General features: G+C 36.2%; 1 protein-coding gene across 1 annotated transcript; it reads right to left on the bottom strand.

The window, feature by feature from the left end:
- Positions 1-16,032: 16,032 nt before the first annotated feature.
- Positions 16,033-16,899, bottom strand: LOC119555864. Its single transcript, XM_037867515.1, has 2 exons — positions 16,240-16,899; positions 16,033-16,050 (listed from the first exon to the last, which is right to left on the bottom strand). Exons 1-2 carry the CDS (start codon positions 16,897-16,899, stop codon positions 16,033-16,035), a joined length of 678 nt encoding a protein of 225 aa, XP_037723443.1.
- Positions 16,900-17,340: the final 441 nt, after the last annotated feature.

Genomic DNA, 17,340 nt, shown 5'->3' with positions numbered 1-17,340 from the left:
TCATTTTGGTATGCTGATGTTTTAATACCAACCATTCGTTGAATTATTAAAATATTTTTCCTATCTTAAGCCACTGTACTTCAGCCTGGAATCGTGGCCTAAAAAATCTGTAACGCTCGGCACTTCCGCTGGTTTATGTATTTTTTTTTTTTACATTTTTTGTGATTTGCTTTGTTACCTCCCGCTTTTCTTTTTTTTTTTTTTGTAGGTATTTGACTGTTTGCTCGGGCATTTCAATAGAAAATTTTAAATATTAAAGTTTTGTGTGCTTAGCGCCTGATGCCCGTGTTATTGTATTTGCGTTTGATATATTTGTATATAGCCTGCGCCGCTTGTTGTTGTTTGGAAATTGAGTTTCGGCGTTGATACTTCTATTTAGTCAGGCCGAAAATTTTGTTTTTATGTTCGATTTCAAGTGGGTGCGAGTGAGAGGTGCAGTGGTGCGAGTGGAAGGGGGATGCGTGATGAGCGCTTCCGTTTCCGCCGCTAGTAGGGCAATTATTATGCTACTCAAACCGTTCGAGCGCAAATAATACCAACTAAAGAAACAAGGAAAAAGTACAGACTATTTTATCAGACCCCTTGCTATCCATTAGGTGTTTGGTTATAAGTTAAGTGACTTAGTTTGATTGATGATTACTTCATTCTAAAGTGTCTATATATTTGTAAAGTTTAATTAATTAAAAGTTTAATTGAAATTACCCCTTATGAATTTCGAACATGTTACGTCTTACCAATAAACACAAAATTCATTTCTAGTACAACTAAATTTAAATGTATCTCAGAAATCAGTGTACTAATAAATAAGAAATTAAATATCTCAGGTATGTATATTTCTCATGCATTTTCCAAAGTAAAAATGGTCTCATAATTCTATAAGGCAAACAAACATTTCTATTATTAGAATGCGATGTAAAAGCATTAATATATTTTTGTCATTCTATTTCTTCCAAAGCTACTTGGTATAACTACCCTGAAGTCATTTTTATAATAAAATACTAAAGGGGTATGCGAACTACTTAAATATCAATAGAGTTGAAATAAATAAGAAGCAACGTGACTGTTGTAAGTCGCTCATTGTTTCCGTTTTATTTTTTCAAGGGGCACACGTCAATAATTGCGCTCGAAAAGAAGTTAAGGAAAACACAATCAAGCGAGGGGTCCTGCCAAGATCTTAACCCCTGGCTGCCCCACCGTTCCCCGTTCTTAATGTGAAAATCATGCAATGAACCAAATTCGAACGGAAATGATTCACACTCCAGCTGAAATGCGATTCGAGTGGCTCGGGGGGACCAGAACAAAAAAAAAAGAAGGAATACAAATGTAGGGGGAAGGCCCCGGAGAGGGGCGTCTCGAATCGAAATTGCGTTTTCAACAATTGCTGCAACAACAGTGACGCCATTTGGAACAACAATAGCAAATGTTTTCCTTACCCCTACATGTTTTCGAGATGAGCGACTGCCATCGATGAAAACCAGAAAAGGGGGATGCCCACACTGGCAGAAAATGATTAAAAGTCAATGATAAATTAATCAACTCAAATGGATTAGGTAATACAACAACCAAATGACCATGTAAAAGACATTAAATTGAGCTAGATAGTATTATATTTATAAGATACTTTCATATAAGAAAAGCTTAGGTTGATCTTAATAGTTTCTAAAAAAAAAGGTGACCTATATTTACCTAACTTATTTTACTTCAACAAACCTGTTATAAAAAGATTTGAAAAAAAATTAAATAAGATATATTTATGGAATGGTATCACACTCGTAAAATAAGATATGGTGAAATTGTTGCCAAAAAGGTACCAAATAAACCATCGATAATGTTGATTAACTATAAACTTGCTTACAAAATATATATTGTTGCATACGAAATAAAAAAAAAAAATAAACAAAACGAAAAAAAAAATAAAAATTATTAAAACTGGATTTTGTAAAATACAATAAGATAATAATCTTAACTCAAAAAGTGTTAAACAAGAGATATCGCAAATATTGTATTGATTTGTTCAGTATTAACTATAAAGCAGAAACCCGTTTACATAAATAATTACTAAACTAGAACTTGATTAATTTGTGCACTTACAACCCATTTTAATAACTCGTAGTCTTAATTAAAAAAAAACACAGATTTGCCAAGATTACGCTAATAATTTTACTAGATAATCAATCTATTAGGACCCCTTAAACTTTAGAGCCCTGGATTATGCCCTTTTAGCAACTTTTTTGGGTTTATTTGCTTTCAAATTGACAGATTAATATAAATAGATTTGTTGTAAGATACAAAAAATTAATTTCTTCTAAGGACAATATGAAATATTTAGGATTAAATATTACAATATAAATTGTTAGAATGTAGGCAAATCGAAACTTGTTGATGTGGTACCCTTTCAAACTACTTATATTAGATTAACACTCCGACATTTTTTTTGGTGAAATGGGCTAAAAATAAAATTTAAGCACATGTGCTATTAATTTACTTAAATTTTTTTTTATATGTACTGTTAATAAGCACATTATTTTCGCTCAGTGCAAAGTGAACATACAAGTACTGTCAAAGCAATGTCAACGCAAATATTTCACTTCCTGTTCTTTCGATTCTCCCCGCTCGTTGGAGTTTTCCTGAGCCAAGCTCTCTGGCAAAAGGTTCAAAGGTCAAGGATTTTCACGTTTAATTAGACATGAGACGTTGCCGCAGCAGCGTCGTTGGTACGTGGGCGATTAGGGGGCGTGGCAGCATCAGTGGGCGCAGGGCGGCATTTAAATTTCCAATTAGCCACCCACTGGCGGCAAAAGCTCCAGGTTAAAACCGGAGTGACACAAAGAAGTGTTTTCGAAGCTTAAGTCGTCGCTCGGACCAAGGAAAAAGGGGGTGGAAAAGCGTTATAGAAGGGGGGAGGGGGGGTGTCTGTTTGGGAAAGCTGAAGGAAAATCCGCGGGCGTGAAATTGCCGTTGCTGACGGGACATCATTGTCTTCGCATTTGTTGCTCTTTAATTACGCCCCAATTTATAATCAAACGATCTTGGCCATATTTCAATAGTTCATTTTCTAATTTTCCATCCAGTGAAATAATTTTCATTTTGCCCCGTTTGATTGACGTCTTTTGTACGATACAAATAAGCTCTCACAGAATAATAGAGTCAGTGCGGCAAACTACAACATAATTTGTGAATTAAATTTCTGTACGCTTAGCAGCTAATAAACAATAAGCAATTAATGCCCATTACGGCAGTCAATGAATTGAAATGTTTTCCATTGTCGAATGGCTTAAGTAAAGGTTTATATCGACTATTATTGGATTCAGAAACTAATTACTCCTGTACAGATTAATTCATAATCTTGCTCACAATTTAATAGCACTTAAGGCTTAATTTTTATAAACGTCTTAGCTTTCTAAACATCAAATATATATATTGAGTATTGCATGGAATATAATTTAAGAACAAGGTGGTTTTTGCTTAAAAATCATAATTTAAATGAGAGAAATAATCCCTTTTTCCCGGTTTTCAGGTAAATATATATGTAAATAAATTAAAAAAAAAAAAAAATGTTTAAGTGTTGCGAAACAGATCCGCTCTTTGAACCTAAAATATGCAACGTTTGTCAACTTATTACAATTAAACAGAATTACAATATATATTGTAAAAGTAAACGTATCTTAAATATTGCATGCGGCCTAATATATAATAATATATTTCCGATCACAGCAACTGAGCACTTCTGCATTGTTTGCTTTAGTTTTTCATGTTTTTCTTTTAATATTTGCGAAATCTTTGAATCGATAGGCGGATGTTTGTTGCATTTTTCCCACTTTTTTCACTCATCCAAATTTTAAGTCTTTTTCTCGACAACCGACGCATGCCATTTGCCATATTTCAATTGCATTTTAATTCATTTGAGTGTGTGCATTTTCAGTTTCTTTGCCATTTCACCCCATCAGGCCAGACGCTTTCCCGCTTTTCCATCTTTTCCTGGGAAAATCCAGTCCACTGCATCAGCAGTGAAGCCTGGAGGAGACTGTCACTACTTTAGCATTTAATTATTCTGAAAGAGATATGTGCTGGCACATAGATACGTTCACACTCCATGGGGTTAATGTAAATTTTTGGTGGCAATTTCATGGGGAACTTTGGGTTTTGGCTTAAGGGATTTGCCAACTGGATTTGTATTTGGGAGTGGCATAATGTGTTAGTCAAATGTCTGTCTCTGTTTAATCGGGATTATGCAATTTGAATGTGCATTCGCTTTGACAGGGTGATTCGTCACTCACAACTATTTTACAACCAAACGCTTATCAATAAATGTTGATTTTATGTCTTAAAAAAACCAAAACAAGATAACTAGCATTCTACAAAATCATCTAAATTAAAAGAAAATCATAGTAATGATATTAATTAATTCCAATATATACATATACATTTTACAAATATCACAAATACATTTTAAAGAAAGTGTAAACCATACATATTACATATTTGCTCTAGGGGTTTCGGATTATTTTAAGAACTAAATTAATGTTAATGTCGATTTTATTGTTTTTCCTTTGTCTTTGGCCATTTAATATTGTCACTTGCCAGTTTTCTGGCTTAAGGCTCGCTTTTTTATGGGCTTTTAATTTTCTTTGATTTGATTTCCATTTTCGTCCTCCTTTTTTACTCACTGCATAAGTAGGTTTCGTCGGCTTTTCCTTCTTGAGGTCCTTGCAGTTTCTTATTTATTTATTCGGTTCCGTTTCTGTTGTTGTTCGCCTTAAAAGCTTCATACAAATTTCTTCATTTGATTTTATGTCAATTTGGCTCCCCGCCCAACGGAATGCTTAAAATAAAATGCAAGTAAATGATAATGAAACGCAATTAAAATTTTATTAACTTTAAGTAAGGTAAATTTTGCGGTTGGGGTTGGCTTTTAGGGTGCGTTAAATGTTAACACAAAATATGCCCCAAATGAAAGAGTCGCAAAGGCGTTTCCTTGACCACCCATTATTAATTAGCTTGCAATTGTATGTCATTGGTTATTTATTTTATTATTTTAAAAGCACGTAATCAAACAATAATAGTATACAGTTCTTCTTATAATATATTAATGTAAATTAAGCAATACATTTTAAAAATTTGAAAGAAATTCTTTAATGGATGCAGTATATAGCTTCAACTTCAATCTTATTAAACTACACCCATAAATATAAATAGGACGAAAAATGTACATATACAGGCGAGCTTCGGGTTGTACCTTGATGTTGCGTTTTCTGAAAATAGTTTTTTGTTTGCCGTTTTCACTCTGTCTTCCTACTTATAAAGCTGCATTTGAAGGTGACGTTACATTTATGGCTTTTTTACAAAACGAAAGTTGTTGTTGCTCACATTAGTATAAACCATGTTGATTTGTACGATCCCGTCGTCATCGGATATTCGGAAGAACCCCTCGGAAGCGGAATGGCCTCTGAGTTGTATGGCAGGTCAGTAGTTGAACCCCAAGAAAAAAAAAAGCTGTGAAGGGGCTTTTCGTTTTTGATCGGGAGATCAAATTTGAAAATGGGACGCTGGAGGTTACCATACCGCTTGCTGTGGACCGCCTTCCGTACTCCTCAATATCGCTCTAAGGTTTGTCGAGCCCCTCGGATTTGATTCAGTCATTAACAGCCTGCTGGTTTATCAACCCAAGTTTTTTTGGGGTCATCTTTACAAATGTAAAGTCGTGCATGACTGATATTATAATTTTGTATTATTATTATTTCGATTAAATCACCTACCTCATAAGTATAAGTACGTAAAAACTTTTGATAGCTTCAATCCCTTTTGACTTGGAATTCAACTACTCTGCTTTCTGGTTTAAGCCGCTAATATTTGCACTAAACTGGAAATGCTTGTTCCAAGTAGAGCCCATTAAAAATACGCATTCCGAGTTCGTTGCGATCTCAAGCGTAATTCCAGATTCCGCAATTTTATTTTATAGCCGCCACTTAAGGCGAACGTTCTCGGTTCCTTAAAATAGATTCTTAGTTTAGGGAGAAAAAGACCCCGTTCACTGCATTTTTCTTCCCCCATCGCAGGACCTCAGTGAATTTCCGGACTCGGGGATCCCTCGGATTTCATAGGGCATTGGTTCGTTTAGCTGTACAAAATATTTTCGCTTTTTCTTGGCTGTTTTTTAGTTTCGCCAGCTTGGTCGCCGCTTGATAAAATTAAATTTATTCATAATTTTTCCAAACGAAGGGAATTTATTTTGCTTGCGTTTCTCCCCCGCTTGTCGACGTAGCCGTTTTTTTTTTGCTTTATTATTTTTTCCCCTGCCTTGAAGTGCAGCTCACTCAATTTCCTGGAACGATTTGCAAGCACATTCAGAGTGGCCACGGGAATGGGGCACTAGGGGGTTAAGGCAGAGCTGGCACCTTGACCAAACGGCTTGACAAATATTGACGAATTGTTTGGCCACCATTCAAATAGAAACGCTAAACAAGCAGCGCACATAAATGGAGAAATAAAACTAAAAAGTGGAAGGTACAGGAAAAGATCAACTGATAAAATAATTTGTGAAATAAGTTTAAAATTATTTACTTATTATTGCAAACTCCCCTCAAAAATATCTTAAATACTTTGTAATTGTAATTTGCAATTTTAAATGAGTTCAAACATGACAAAAAAAAATGTATTTGGGGGTTTTGAAATCACTTCTTGATTTATTTTAAAGGTCTAGAAGTATGCAACAAAAAAAAGGAAACAGCCATGGGGCTATAGGATTGTCTTAAACTGGAATGACTTATAGCGAAACCTTAACCTTTATTCTTCAAATAACTTTAGTATTTGAAATCTCTTTAAAATTTTATTTGATACAGCAAATCGATGGTAGTAATTTTTTTCGCTTGGTTTTCACCACGACGATTGTCTACTGTGAATGCGAGAAAAGCAAATACCAGTTAGCAGGAAAAGCGGGAAAAGCAAATGAAAACCAGGGGAAAATAGCGCAAAAACGGTCAGAGGGGGAGTGAGGGAGACCGCACAATAATGGGGAAAAGGAAAGCAAAGTAGGAAATTATGATATCATCTTTATGACGCCATTATGGTCGCTGTCGCTGTCTTGCTTTTTCCTCCCACATTTTCACCCCTTTCCCCGTGTGTGTGTGTGTGTGTGAGTGTTTCTTTCGCCCACCACCCACTCTGTAAACATGCTATGACTAACTGTCATGACCTACCTCCTCCCCCCATGAAAAGCCACACCCCCACTCCTTCTGTCGGGGAAAACTGTTGTAAATGTCAAAGACCGGAAAAACAAGATGGGGGAAATGCAACAGTTTTGCCTTCGGCTGTCTTTGGGTTAAGCCAAAAGGGTTAAGAGTGCCCGAAGCCCAAAAAAAAGCAGATTCTTTTGGCACCATTTCAAAACCACAGATATGCGGGGGAAATACAGCGGTTAATTCTGTAAAATTACAATTACGTCCTTGCCTGCTAAAATGTTTCAATATTAATGAGGATTTTGCAAGGAATAATTTCTGGATTTTAATTAGGTTGAGATAAGCGATTCCAAAGGCAGTCAGTAAATATTATTTAATGTAGTTCAAAAAATCGTGTAAGTGTTTGTTTTAAAAAAACAAAAATAACATAAATTTTCGAACCTAGGTAAATAAAATGAACTCATTTTATTATGAATAAAAAATAAATATTGTTAAGTTAAAAGCTACTGTCTGGTATATATATTTTTTAATAATTTAATACTAAAATATATGATTAATATTGCAATTGCTCATCAGTTGTAATAATATCACACAAAGCTTTAAAAATAAAACAAAATGTAAAATCATACAGATTTTTATTATACTATTAAAAAAATATGAACATACCATAAAAATGTAGGTCTTTGTTGAAGGATAACCAAGTCTGATTTAGTGGAATATTTCCGGAAATCCCGTACATGAGTCGTTTAATCTACAATCGCCTAAAATCACCGCCCAACACATAAATTTCTTGTCCGTTTCTTGCCACTTTTTGGATGGAGAAAAACTTTCGCTTGCGTAAAATTCTTGAAAACCACTGAAATGTTTAGTTTTGGCCTAGCCCAACCTGGTATAATTATGCCAAAGTTGTGCTCCCATATCGGTATATAAATCCCCCCCTCCCCACACCTAAGCTGCTTTGTTTCGAGCTGTTTTACGTGTTTTGTCAGGCCAAAGTCTCTCATAAATTTAATGATGTTTTTGCCTCGGCTTTTCCTTCTTGCTTTCACAATTTCCTTTTTTTTTTTTTGGTGTTTCGGTTCGTGCGTATTTTTCAGGCTTCAGTTTTTGTTTTTCCATGGGGCCCCTAATGAACGCGCTGATGAGGCGGGCGCATAAAACCCGACTCCCAACTCAGCTTCCAGCAAACGCGGTGTCTAACGTTCTAGAAATAACATTTGTAGGTAATAAATTCAAAAGATAATACACCCACAAGGCCTGGTGTTCAGGGGTTCTATTCTGGGCTTCTTTCCAGCCTGCTTTTCTAGGCTGCACATAACTCGCCAGCTCCTCCTTGGGATTGCTGCACTGCGAGAAAATCAGAGTTGAATTGGAATACACTTGCAGAGAAGTACATATTTTTACAGGTTTTTATTTTAACTTTACTTTTATTAAAATTCAATTACTTAATTTATTTTTTATCTAATTAAAAGTCTATATATTCCACATAACTTTTTAAGAAAATAAATAATTAGCTAGCGTATTAAGTGATTATATTGAGCTATGCAATAATTTTAGTTGAAGATAATACATATTTAAATAAAACTAAAGGTAACCCAAGTTAATATAGAAAAAATAAATTATATGAAAAAATCGAATTCATATAATGGGAACAATGCTAAAGAAACTAGTTTTTCCGCAGTGTATTTATTGCAGCGTAAAGCCGAGCCTGAGTATAAATTTAGCCGAGTGCTGGGGCGGCAGGGGGTTAAGGCCCATGCACATTGAAATATTACACCTGCAATTGGCGATGTTGGGAGGCTTTTTTGTTTTCCCCCCGTGGGTGGGTGTTAATGAGGTTGTGTCTGTGTCTGTATGGGGATATGGTTTGGACTTGGCTGGTGGGTTTCAGGCTGAGGTCAGAGGTTACTGCGTATAACGATGCGTTCGCTAATGCCAGTCATCGTCTTCATTAGCCAGATGTGTTGGTTCCTAATTTGATCTCACTTTTAAATTCTGATTTTAGTTAGTCTTATTGTATTTCAATATGTTGGCTAGAGGTGGGAAATATTATCATTATATTATATTATGAATGAAAATTTAGAAAATTTGAGCCGGTGGGTATAAATTCCCCAGGTTATCAGCCAAGTTTTATTCTTACTGCAAATACGCGTTATTTCTGGGACTTAAAAATATTTCTCATGTTTTGCTCTCCCTGTAAAAGGTTCAGTAATGTGAAATTTAAAATAAAATCCTGTAGTATCCCCCGCATAATAACGCCTCAAAAAAACTCACAGCGATGATATACTCGTAACTCGTATCTCCTTGCATTTCCCTCTTAATTTTTGTTGTACCACAGTTTCCACTTAAACCACAAGAAAAACCAAAAAAAAAAATAAAACAAACAAAAAACACAGGTTCTTCTCTTTCGAAGGTGGGGAATATGTATGTGGGATATCTGGAGGACATTTTCGAGAGGGTAGGATGGGTTAAAGGCAGCGGCGTGTCATTAGGTTACATGGTTGTAATTACAATTCAGAGCGGGAACTCGGTAAAAACAAGAGTCCAAGGCAACCGCCTCTTATCCTGAATTTCGTCCTGCAGACTCCTGCCGGGTCATCGAAGTTACGGGGGAGTTTCGGGGCTCGGTACCCGGGACCCGTAAATCCCCGTGCCCACATATGCAGATTGTCTTCTGGCTCACCTTTTTTGGGTGCCCTCGTGCCATGCCTTTTATTTTTTGGTGTTTCCCGTTGGTGAACAACACAAAAATTATGTCATAAAAATGTTGCTGCTAATGTTGAGCACATGCACTTGAGAAAATATACTGTTCAAGAACGGTTTAAAACGAATGTAATTATACCTACTATGTGAACAATAATACAGATGAATAAAAAAAAGCATAATTAAATGTATATTTTAATAAATAATATAAGTTTTGTATAATTAATGTTAATTTCGAAACGCTTTCTTAGACATTTATTATTTCTTAAGGAACATGAGAAATGTAGGATTTGCTTGCACTTTAATAAATACCAAAAGATCTAAAAAATGTACAAATAAAATTAAAGTGAATGGCGAATATTCACTCTCTTACCTTTGAAATCCTCGTTTTCGCTGAGTGCACGTGTAAAAAATACACACTTACAAAGGAAGCCGCAGCCACAAAATGCCGCATTAAAATCACAAAATATAAATACAATATGCAGGGCTTTGTGGCAACACCCCTCCAAATTTTCCAGACCCCCCCCCTCCCTTTTCGCCACCCATCTGTTTTGCGGAAGGAAGCAGGGAACTTTTATGTTTATGGAAAATAACGTGAAAGGTTGCAGAGGTCCAGAAGGAAAAGTATGAGAAAAGGGGGGCTGAGGAAAGTGACTAACTTTCTAAAGTTTCAAAAGCGATAAAAGGCGCTACAACAATTCTTTTTCGATATGGAATATTTCCCGTTGTTACTTTACAGCCCCACAGCAAAAAAAATAAAGCAACTGTTAGGGGATGCGTATAGTAGCGGTAAAAATAATACCGATGGGAATCACTTTTAATAGGTGTGTTATACCATAATGCATTGAAAGTCGTTATTTTAGCTGCTTTATCAATTTAATTGAACACACACACACCTACCCTATAGCGCCACCTGTCTTCTTCCTAGCCTATAGCGCCCCTAGCGGCTTGGCGGCGTTTGCTGCAATGGTGTACAATCTCGATTGAAATGCAGAATACTGATTATTATTTGTTTATAACTTTTTAATGAGTTGTCCGATTTGAATAATGTTTGGCGTGTAGAAAGGTATTGATAATAAAACCAAACTCTCATTTTTACAAAATATTAAAAAAAAGTGGGCGTGTAGTGTAGCTTTTATAGTTTCCGAGATCACATCGTTTATACTGACGGACAGACAGACAGACGGATATGGCTAAATCGACTCGGCTAGTGATCCTGATCAAGAAAATATGTATGTTCCTTATGGTATCGGAAACGCTTCCACATACTTTTTACATACTTTTCCCCAAATACAACTTTTTACACATAAAAATGGAAGCGAAGTGTTATCAAATAACAACGAGCAGTCGAGTAGGATATTCAAACGAATTAAAAAATGTTCGATGGTGTTTGATATACTTATATTTAACATACATACATGTTCGACTTTCTAAGCCAAAAGTCAAAGGCCATCATTCATATTTTGCGTGGTTAGGTTATAAAATGTCTCAAAATAAATTTCCTGGACTTCACCCATCCTCTTTTTCACGGCGCATATTCTTTGAAAATAAAATTATAATAAAATGCAGTTCTCCCTAAGCCGCGCCAATTAAAATTCAATCTCTGGCCCCCATAATTCCACGAACTATGAACTTTGCTTAGTGGCAGTAGAGCAGTTTATGATCTTTTAAGCCTGCAACCAATCCCCATTAAAATGCCAGATGTGTGTGGGTCGTAAAATCTGAGTGATTCCGTGAATCCTTATATTTCCCGCTACCCCCAAATACATCTTTCTGTATCTTTGTAACTTTGCATCTTGCGATTCATTATTCTTTCCCATTGCCATCTTTCTTTTTGGGTTTGTTACCACCTCCCCGTTTTTTGCTTGGCTGCTCTTTAATGTGTCACCGTAGACATCTATTAAAACTTCATCCATATTGCGGTTTGCAGGATACACGCGATGAGCAGGATCCATTCGCGAGGAGCGCATTCAAATCTGATTTCGGAAATGGAATATGCGGTAAAATGGTAGGGGTGGCACATGCGGGATCTCAGGGGCTGGGGAATCCCCACACCCATCACCGTCAACGGCAGCGAGAACAAATACCAAAAATTAGATGAGCTCGGCTTCAGCGAGCAAGTCCATCTGTCAAACATTGTGCCCGGTGACAGTTTCTGTGGCTTTTTTATTGTTGCTGGGGGAGCTCAATTTAGGGGGATGGGCATCCAGCACTTAAAACAATATGTTTTCCTACTTTTCAAAGGCCCCAATTAAGCCGCTGTTATTGAACTCATATTACCCATCCATTTTATACCATCTATCTAATAAACGTATTTGTATATGAACATTATTATATTCTTTACTTTTTTATTTAAATTCGAAGCTCTATAATAATTTTAAAATGTCTATTAGTAGTGACTTACCAAATTTTTTTTTAATAATACATTTTATTGTTTTAAATCTTTAAGGGATCACAGCATCATTTAAAATAAATAAAATTAATGAAATTACATAGGTTTTACTAGCATTTTAATGGTGTGGGTTTTTTAAAAAGTACTTATAATATAAAAAATCAAAATTGGATTCCTTATATGTAAAACCTTTGTAATAATCATAATTTTTTGTGAGTGTTTTGGGGATGCTGCTTATGATGATGTTGTTGCCTTTTTGATGGTTTGCTTTTCTTTTTCCTGCTTTGCATTTGGGGGTGTGGAATGTTAAAATATGAGCACATTTCACTCGCTTACAGTGTGTGTGTTTTTGTGTGTAGATGGCACATGTGGCCACCTCCAGTCGTTCCCACTCCAAAGCCCGGTTTTTACCTATCCCATCCCCCCGACCAGCCACCTTTGGCTACCTGGCAACCATATGTGGCCTTTTATTACGATTATGATTACGTGTAAGTGCAGGAGTTGGGGTCCAACGACTCTGGATTCTGTCCCCGGGGCTGAGGGCTCCATTAAAGAAATCAGAAACCGGCAACAGCTGACAGAATCAATATGCATATATATACTCGTATATACATACACATCCGCCCGACCCCCTGACAACCTCATTATGCTAATCACAATGATTAGAGCTGGTGAAACCCTGCAACTGTAGAACAGAAACCAATCTGGAACCCAGCTCCCAGCAATTTGTCACGCCGCCTGGGAAGCCCATCGCTTTTATCAACCGCACCAGATCTGAAATCTCTGATCCCAGATCTCAGGAATCGTTGGAGAACAAGCCGAAAAAGCCCCAAAAACGAAACTAAGGCGAAAATTTAAACGAGCGATGGGATCCGCGGGTTGTGGGGAAGTTCTAATACCCTAAATTGGAAATAAAAAAGTTAAGAATACATTTTTCGTTGTTTTTCCCATATCCCATAAAAGTCATAAAAAACCATGAATAAAATTAAAATTTGTGGGTTTTTACACTTATTATTTTAATTTAATTAAATTTTTAATTTAAAATTTGTATATTATACATTTTTTTTTAGTTTGTACGTATGTGGGGAGTGGTAGTAGGTGATAGTAAGAAAAGTTGGGTTGGACATCGCAGCAATAAATTATGAAAGTGGTATCATTGGAAGCCAAACTGTCCTTGCCCCTTAACTATCCTTAGCCCACTCTCCCCTATACCTGCTATGCTTTAGTCATACCTTTTTGAATACAATTCCGTTACCAACTTCAAGCCAATGCCATTGGACTCTCACATGGCCTACGATTAATTTGGGAAGATAGTTCAGCGGTCAGTTGAGCAAGTCCAAGTCCAAAGACAAAGCCAAGTTAAAAGCCAAGGAAAGAGCCCTGAGCTCCAGTTCCAGTTTTAAGACAAAGACAAGTTCTTGTGTTATTTAATGTGGCACGGCGACGGCGTTGGCGATGTGCTCATTGATAATCATAATCAAGCTAATGACGCGGCAGGCGATAAGCTACACTGTGACTAAAAAGTCTATCACATATGAAAGTCTTTAATTTTATAAAAAAAAAAAACAGAAAACGCAAAAATCTATGCTTGTAATATTAAATCTAATGTCTTTGCTTAAGAATTTTAATGTAATCAACTGTGTTATTTTTTAAATTAAAAATACAGTATAAGTTATATACCTTGTTTTTTTCGTGTGCTTTAAAATATTCTAAGAACTGCGTTACTGTACAAAAAATAATAAAAATATTATTTCATTTCTTTATGGTTTGTAACACTTATGTATGTTTTAAATTGCCAAAACATGCTGAAGATCTTGCCTTATCTAACAAGTTTCTGTTTGTAAGCCTCATACGAAAGTAATAGAAAGGTAAATAAGATGTTTTTTAATAATTCAACGCTTATTATTTGCGTACCAAAAAATGATGCTAAAGAATTTGCGTTCTTAGTTTGTTTTTTTCCATCTCAAGCACCGACCTTTTCGCCCAGTGCACGTTTGCGTGTTCCCTGTCCCGTTTTCCAGACCGGGGAGCGGCTTTAATGATGATATAGCTGCCGCATCCCAGGCTGATCGCTCCGCCGGCTAGTGACGATAACTCCAATTGGCCCCGAAAACATTCCTCAATCCTGGCCGTGGCAATAGCCACTGGCTACTTATCCGGGCCAATTATCTCTGGGAGAAAAACCGATTGGCCGGCTCATCGAAGACTGGAGTGCGGACTACCGGACTACCGGACTACCGGACTATCGGACTAATGAGTGCAATTTGCTTCTTGTCTTGGCCACTAAATGCTCGCATTAGTTTAGATAAATAGCTTAATTAATACATTTAGTCTGGCTGGCAGCTAGAGAGCCTCCAATGCCGGCAATTACAACAATAACGAGCGGTAATTATTAGCCTAATGGCATTGTTTGATTTCCGCACTGCACTTTTGGGCGCCATATAGTTCGAGATCCGCTAAGTGGCCAGTATTTTGGGTGGATTGGCAGTGGGTGTACAGTGTACACTGTACATACGTACACTCAGAAAAAAAATCAAGTATTTCGTGCTTGAACCTAGTATTTTCGGTGTCAAAACTTCGCCAAGCATGGAAAATACAGAACGCGAGAACAAAATACTACTTTTGAGCACGAATTTTCAAGACCGAAAATACTAGATTTATGAACCTTTCGGTCTTCAATCAAGTATGAATAATTCTTAAATCAAGTCATATTTGGACTAAAAACAAGAACGATTTAATAATAAAGTAAGAAATTTGCAGGCATGATTTAAGGACGAATAATTCTTAAATCAATACATAAATATTATGAAACTAAAATGAGTTTTTATTTTATGCTAGTAAGAGAAATAAGTATTGGAAACTGAAACGAAATAAACGAGATATATATAAATAATATTAATATTTTAAGTTTACTTACGACTTGCCGCTCACGGGCATTAACACTACCTAATTTATGCGCCTTATATACTGAGTACTTTCAGAATAAACAGTTGGGAATTATTAGAGTTGGCAGACATAAAAACTCCAAAATGTGCTCAATATGAGAATTTTTTGAGTACGAACGTTCTTAAATGTTAAGCATGCAATTTTTCTTAAATCAAGGCTGTTTGTACTTGTTTTTAGCACGGTGTTTTTCCCTGAGTGTACACATATTGTATGTGGATGGGACCTTTGTTTGGCCTGGCCAAATAGATAGATGGCCGTATTCAGTGGCTCGATTAGCACATTCCTACACGCGGCTCCATTATACCAATTCGCACAAATGGGTGCGAGTAACTCCCGGCTTTCATCAGGGGGCACTTTCACTGATGGAAATCCCGTTTCGGAGGATTTCAGCGTTTTCTGCAAGTATAAAATACAAACCATTTTTTTGGTACTAACAATGTGTTAAATGTATTGACCTTCGAAGATGGCTTTATTATTTGTTAATCATTTAATATAGATTTGTATTTTATTTATTGTGAAAAGTCTAGATTGATATAAGCAATTTGTTATTACACAGAAAAAAATGTTAAAATTGGAAATTTATTAAGTATAATTTTTCTCCCAAATGGGAATAGATCGATAGGAGTGAGAAAGAGCCTAAAATTACTCTAGATAAGATCAAGATAGCAAAAAAAAAACACAAAGCACGAACATACTAAAGTGATACGACCCGCATCCAGATAGATTTGGTACTAAATGTCATCAACATGATCATCTTATCTTATCAATTTATGTATCTGTGTATGGAATTTTTGGGCTTGGTGTTTATAATAAACTTTATACTTCGCTGTCAGCCTGACAAATAAAACGATCATGATTATTACAACTAAAATCACCTATTCTTCCGTTATATAATATAACACAATTCCTTTCTGCGTCAGGTTCATTTGTCATCCAAAGCATTGTAGTTGCTCGTTTTCCAGAGGCTACTGAATAGAATTCTTTGCCGACCATTAGATCGTTGATGCCAAGCCAATAACAAACGTTATCTTCAAGATATGTTTGTATGGTAAACAATTCCTTTTGGGTTTTAATTCCCGCTAAATAGCCACCCATCTGATGACAAGTGGCTGCAGCCTTAAACCAAGTAGCCGTAATGTTATTTTCAATATAGAAATACCGATCCCCAATTTTTTGGAACTTTGGCGGAATGGGTTTTGAATAGTTTGTCAAGTGGGTTTCGCGAGGATTTTCTGCAGGTACATCCAATTTGGCCAGAGTGCTCTGTATCTCGTGAAAGTGATCCTCCGTTTCGTTGAATCTCGCCTCGAAATCTTCTCTAGTGATGGTGTTGCTCGACGATTCTCGATGAGTTGTTTGCTGTTCATCGAGCTTTCTCTGAATCGCCAAAAATTGGGCATCCAGCTGGGTGCGCAACTCCTCCAAGTCCTCAGTCCTGGCGAGCTTTCTTGTCCGCTGGGCCTCCAAACTGGACTGCATCGCAATTTGATTGGTTTTCAGGGCCAGCTGGTCATCATGAATCCTTTGCAATTTGGAATTCAGTTCGGGAATGATGGCAGTAATGAGTTGCAGAGTAGTTAGGCCCAACTGGTCACACTGGTTTGGAGTGTTCCGATTCGCCAAGGATCCTGTCGACTGTTGGATAATATTAGCCAAAATAAAGAATAATGCCAGCCTCAGCATTTTGAAAAGCTAAACCACTCGAAGTGAAATTTCGAAATACACTAAAATGTATTTGTCTCTTTAAAGACAAGCAGACCCAAAAATAAAGCTGATAAGGGGCAAAAATCTCACCACTAAGGGTCAACAGTTCAAACACATGCGGATGAGATTATGAGATCATCAGTGTTTTCCAAAATTTGTTTGCAATTACTCGTTATATATTTTATACTTTTAAATTGTTGCTATTCTTTTTTACTATTATACCAATTTTGTATTAGATTCTTTTCAATGTTGAAATATAAATTTCATGAATTTTGGCCAGATGGATTTTGATGCGTTTGTCGAAGGTGTTCCTTAAAGATTTTATTCTTGGCCTTTTATTTTGGTTTATTTTTATTTCGAGCATCTGCAGATGGTACAATATTTCCAAACGTTTGTTCTTTCTCATTTTTTTTTTTCATT

Source organism: Drosophila subpulchrella, chromosome X (assembly GCF_014743375.2).
Source record: "Drosophila subpulchrella strain 33 F10 #4 breed RU33 chromosome X, RU_Dsub_v1.1 Primary Assembly, whole genome shotgun sequence".
NCBI lineage: Eukaryota > Metazoa > Arthropoda > Insecta > Diptera > Drosophilidae > Drosophila > Drosophila subpulchrella.
The sequence above is the reverse complement of the archived record's forward strand: the minus strand, read 5'-3'. Positions and strand labels throughout refer to the sequence as shown.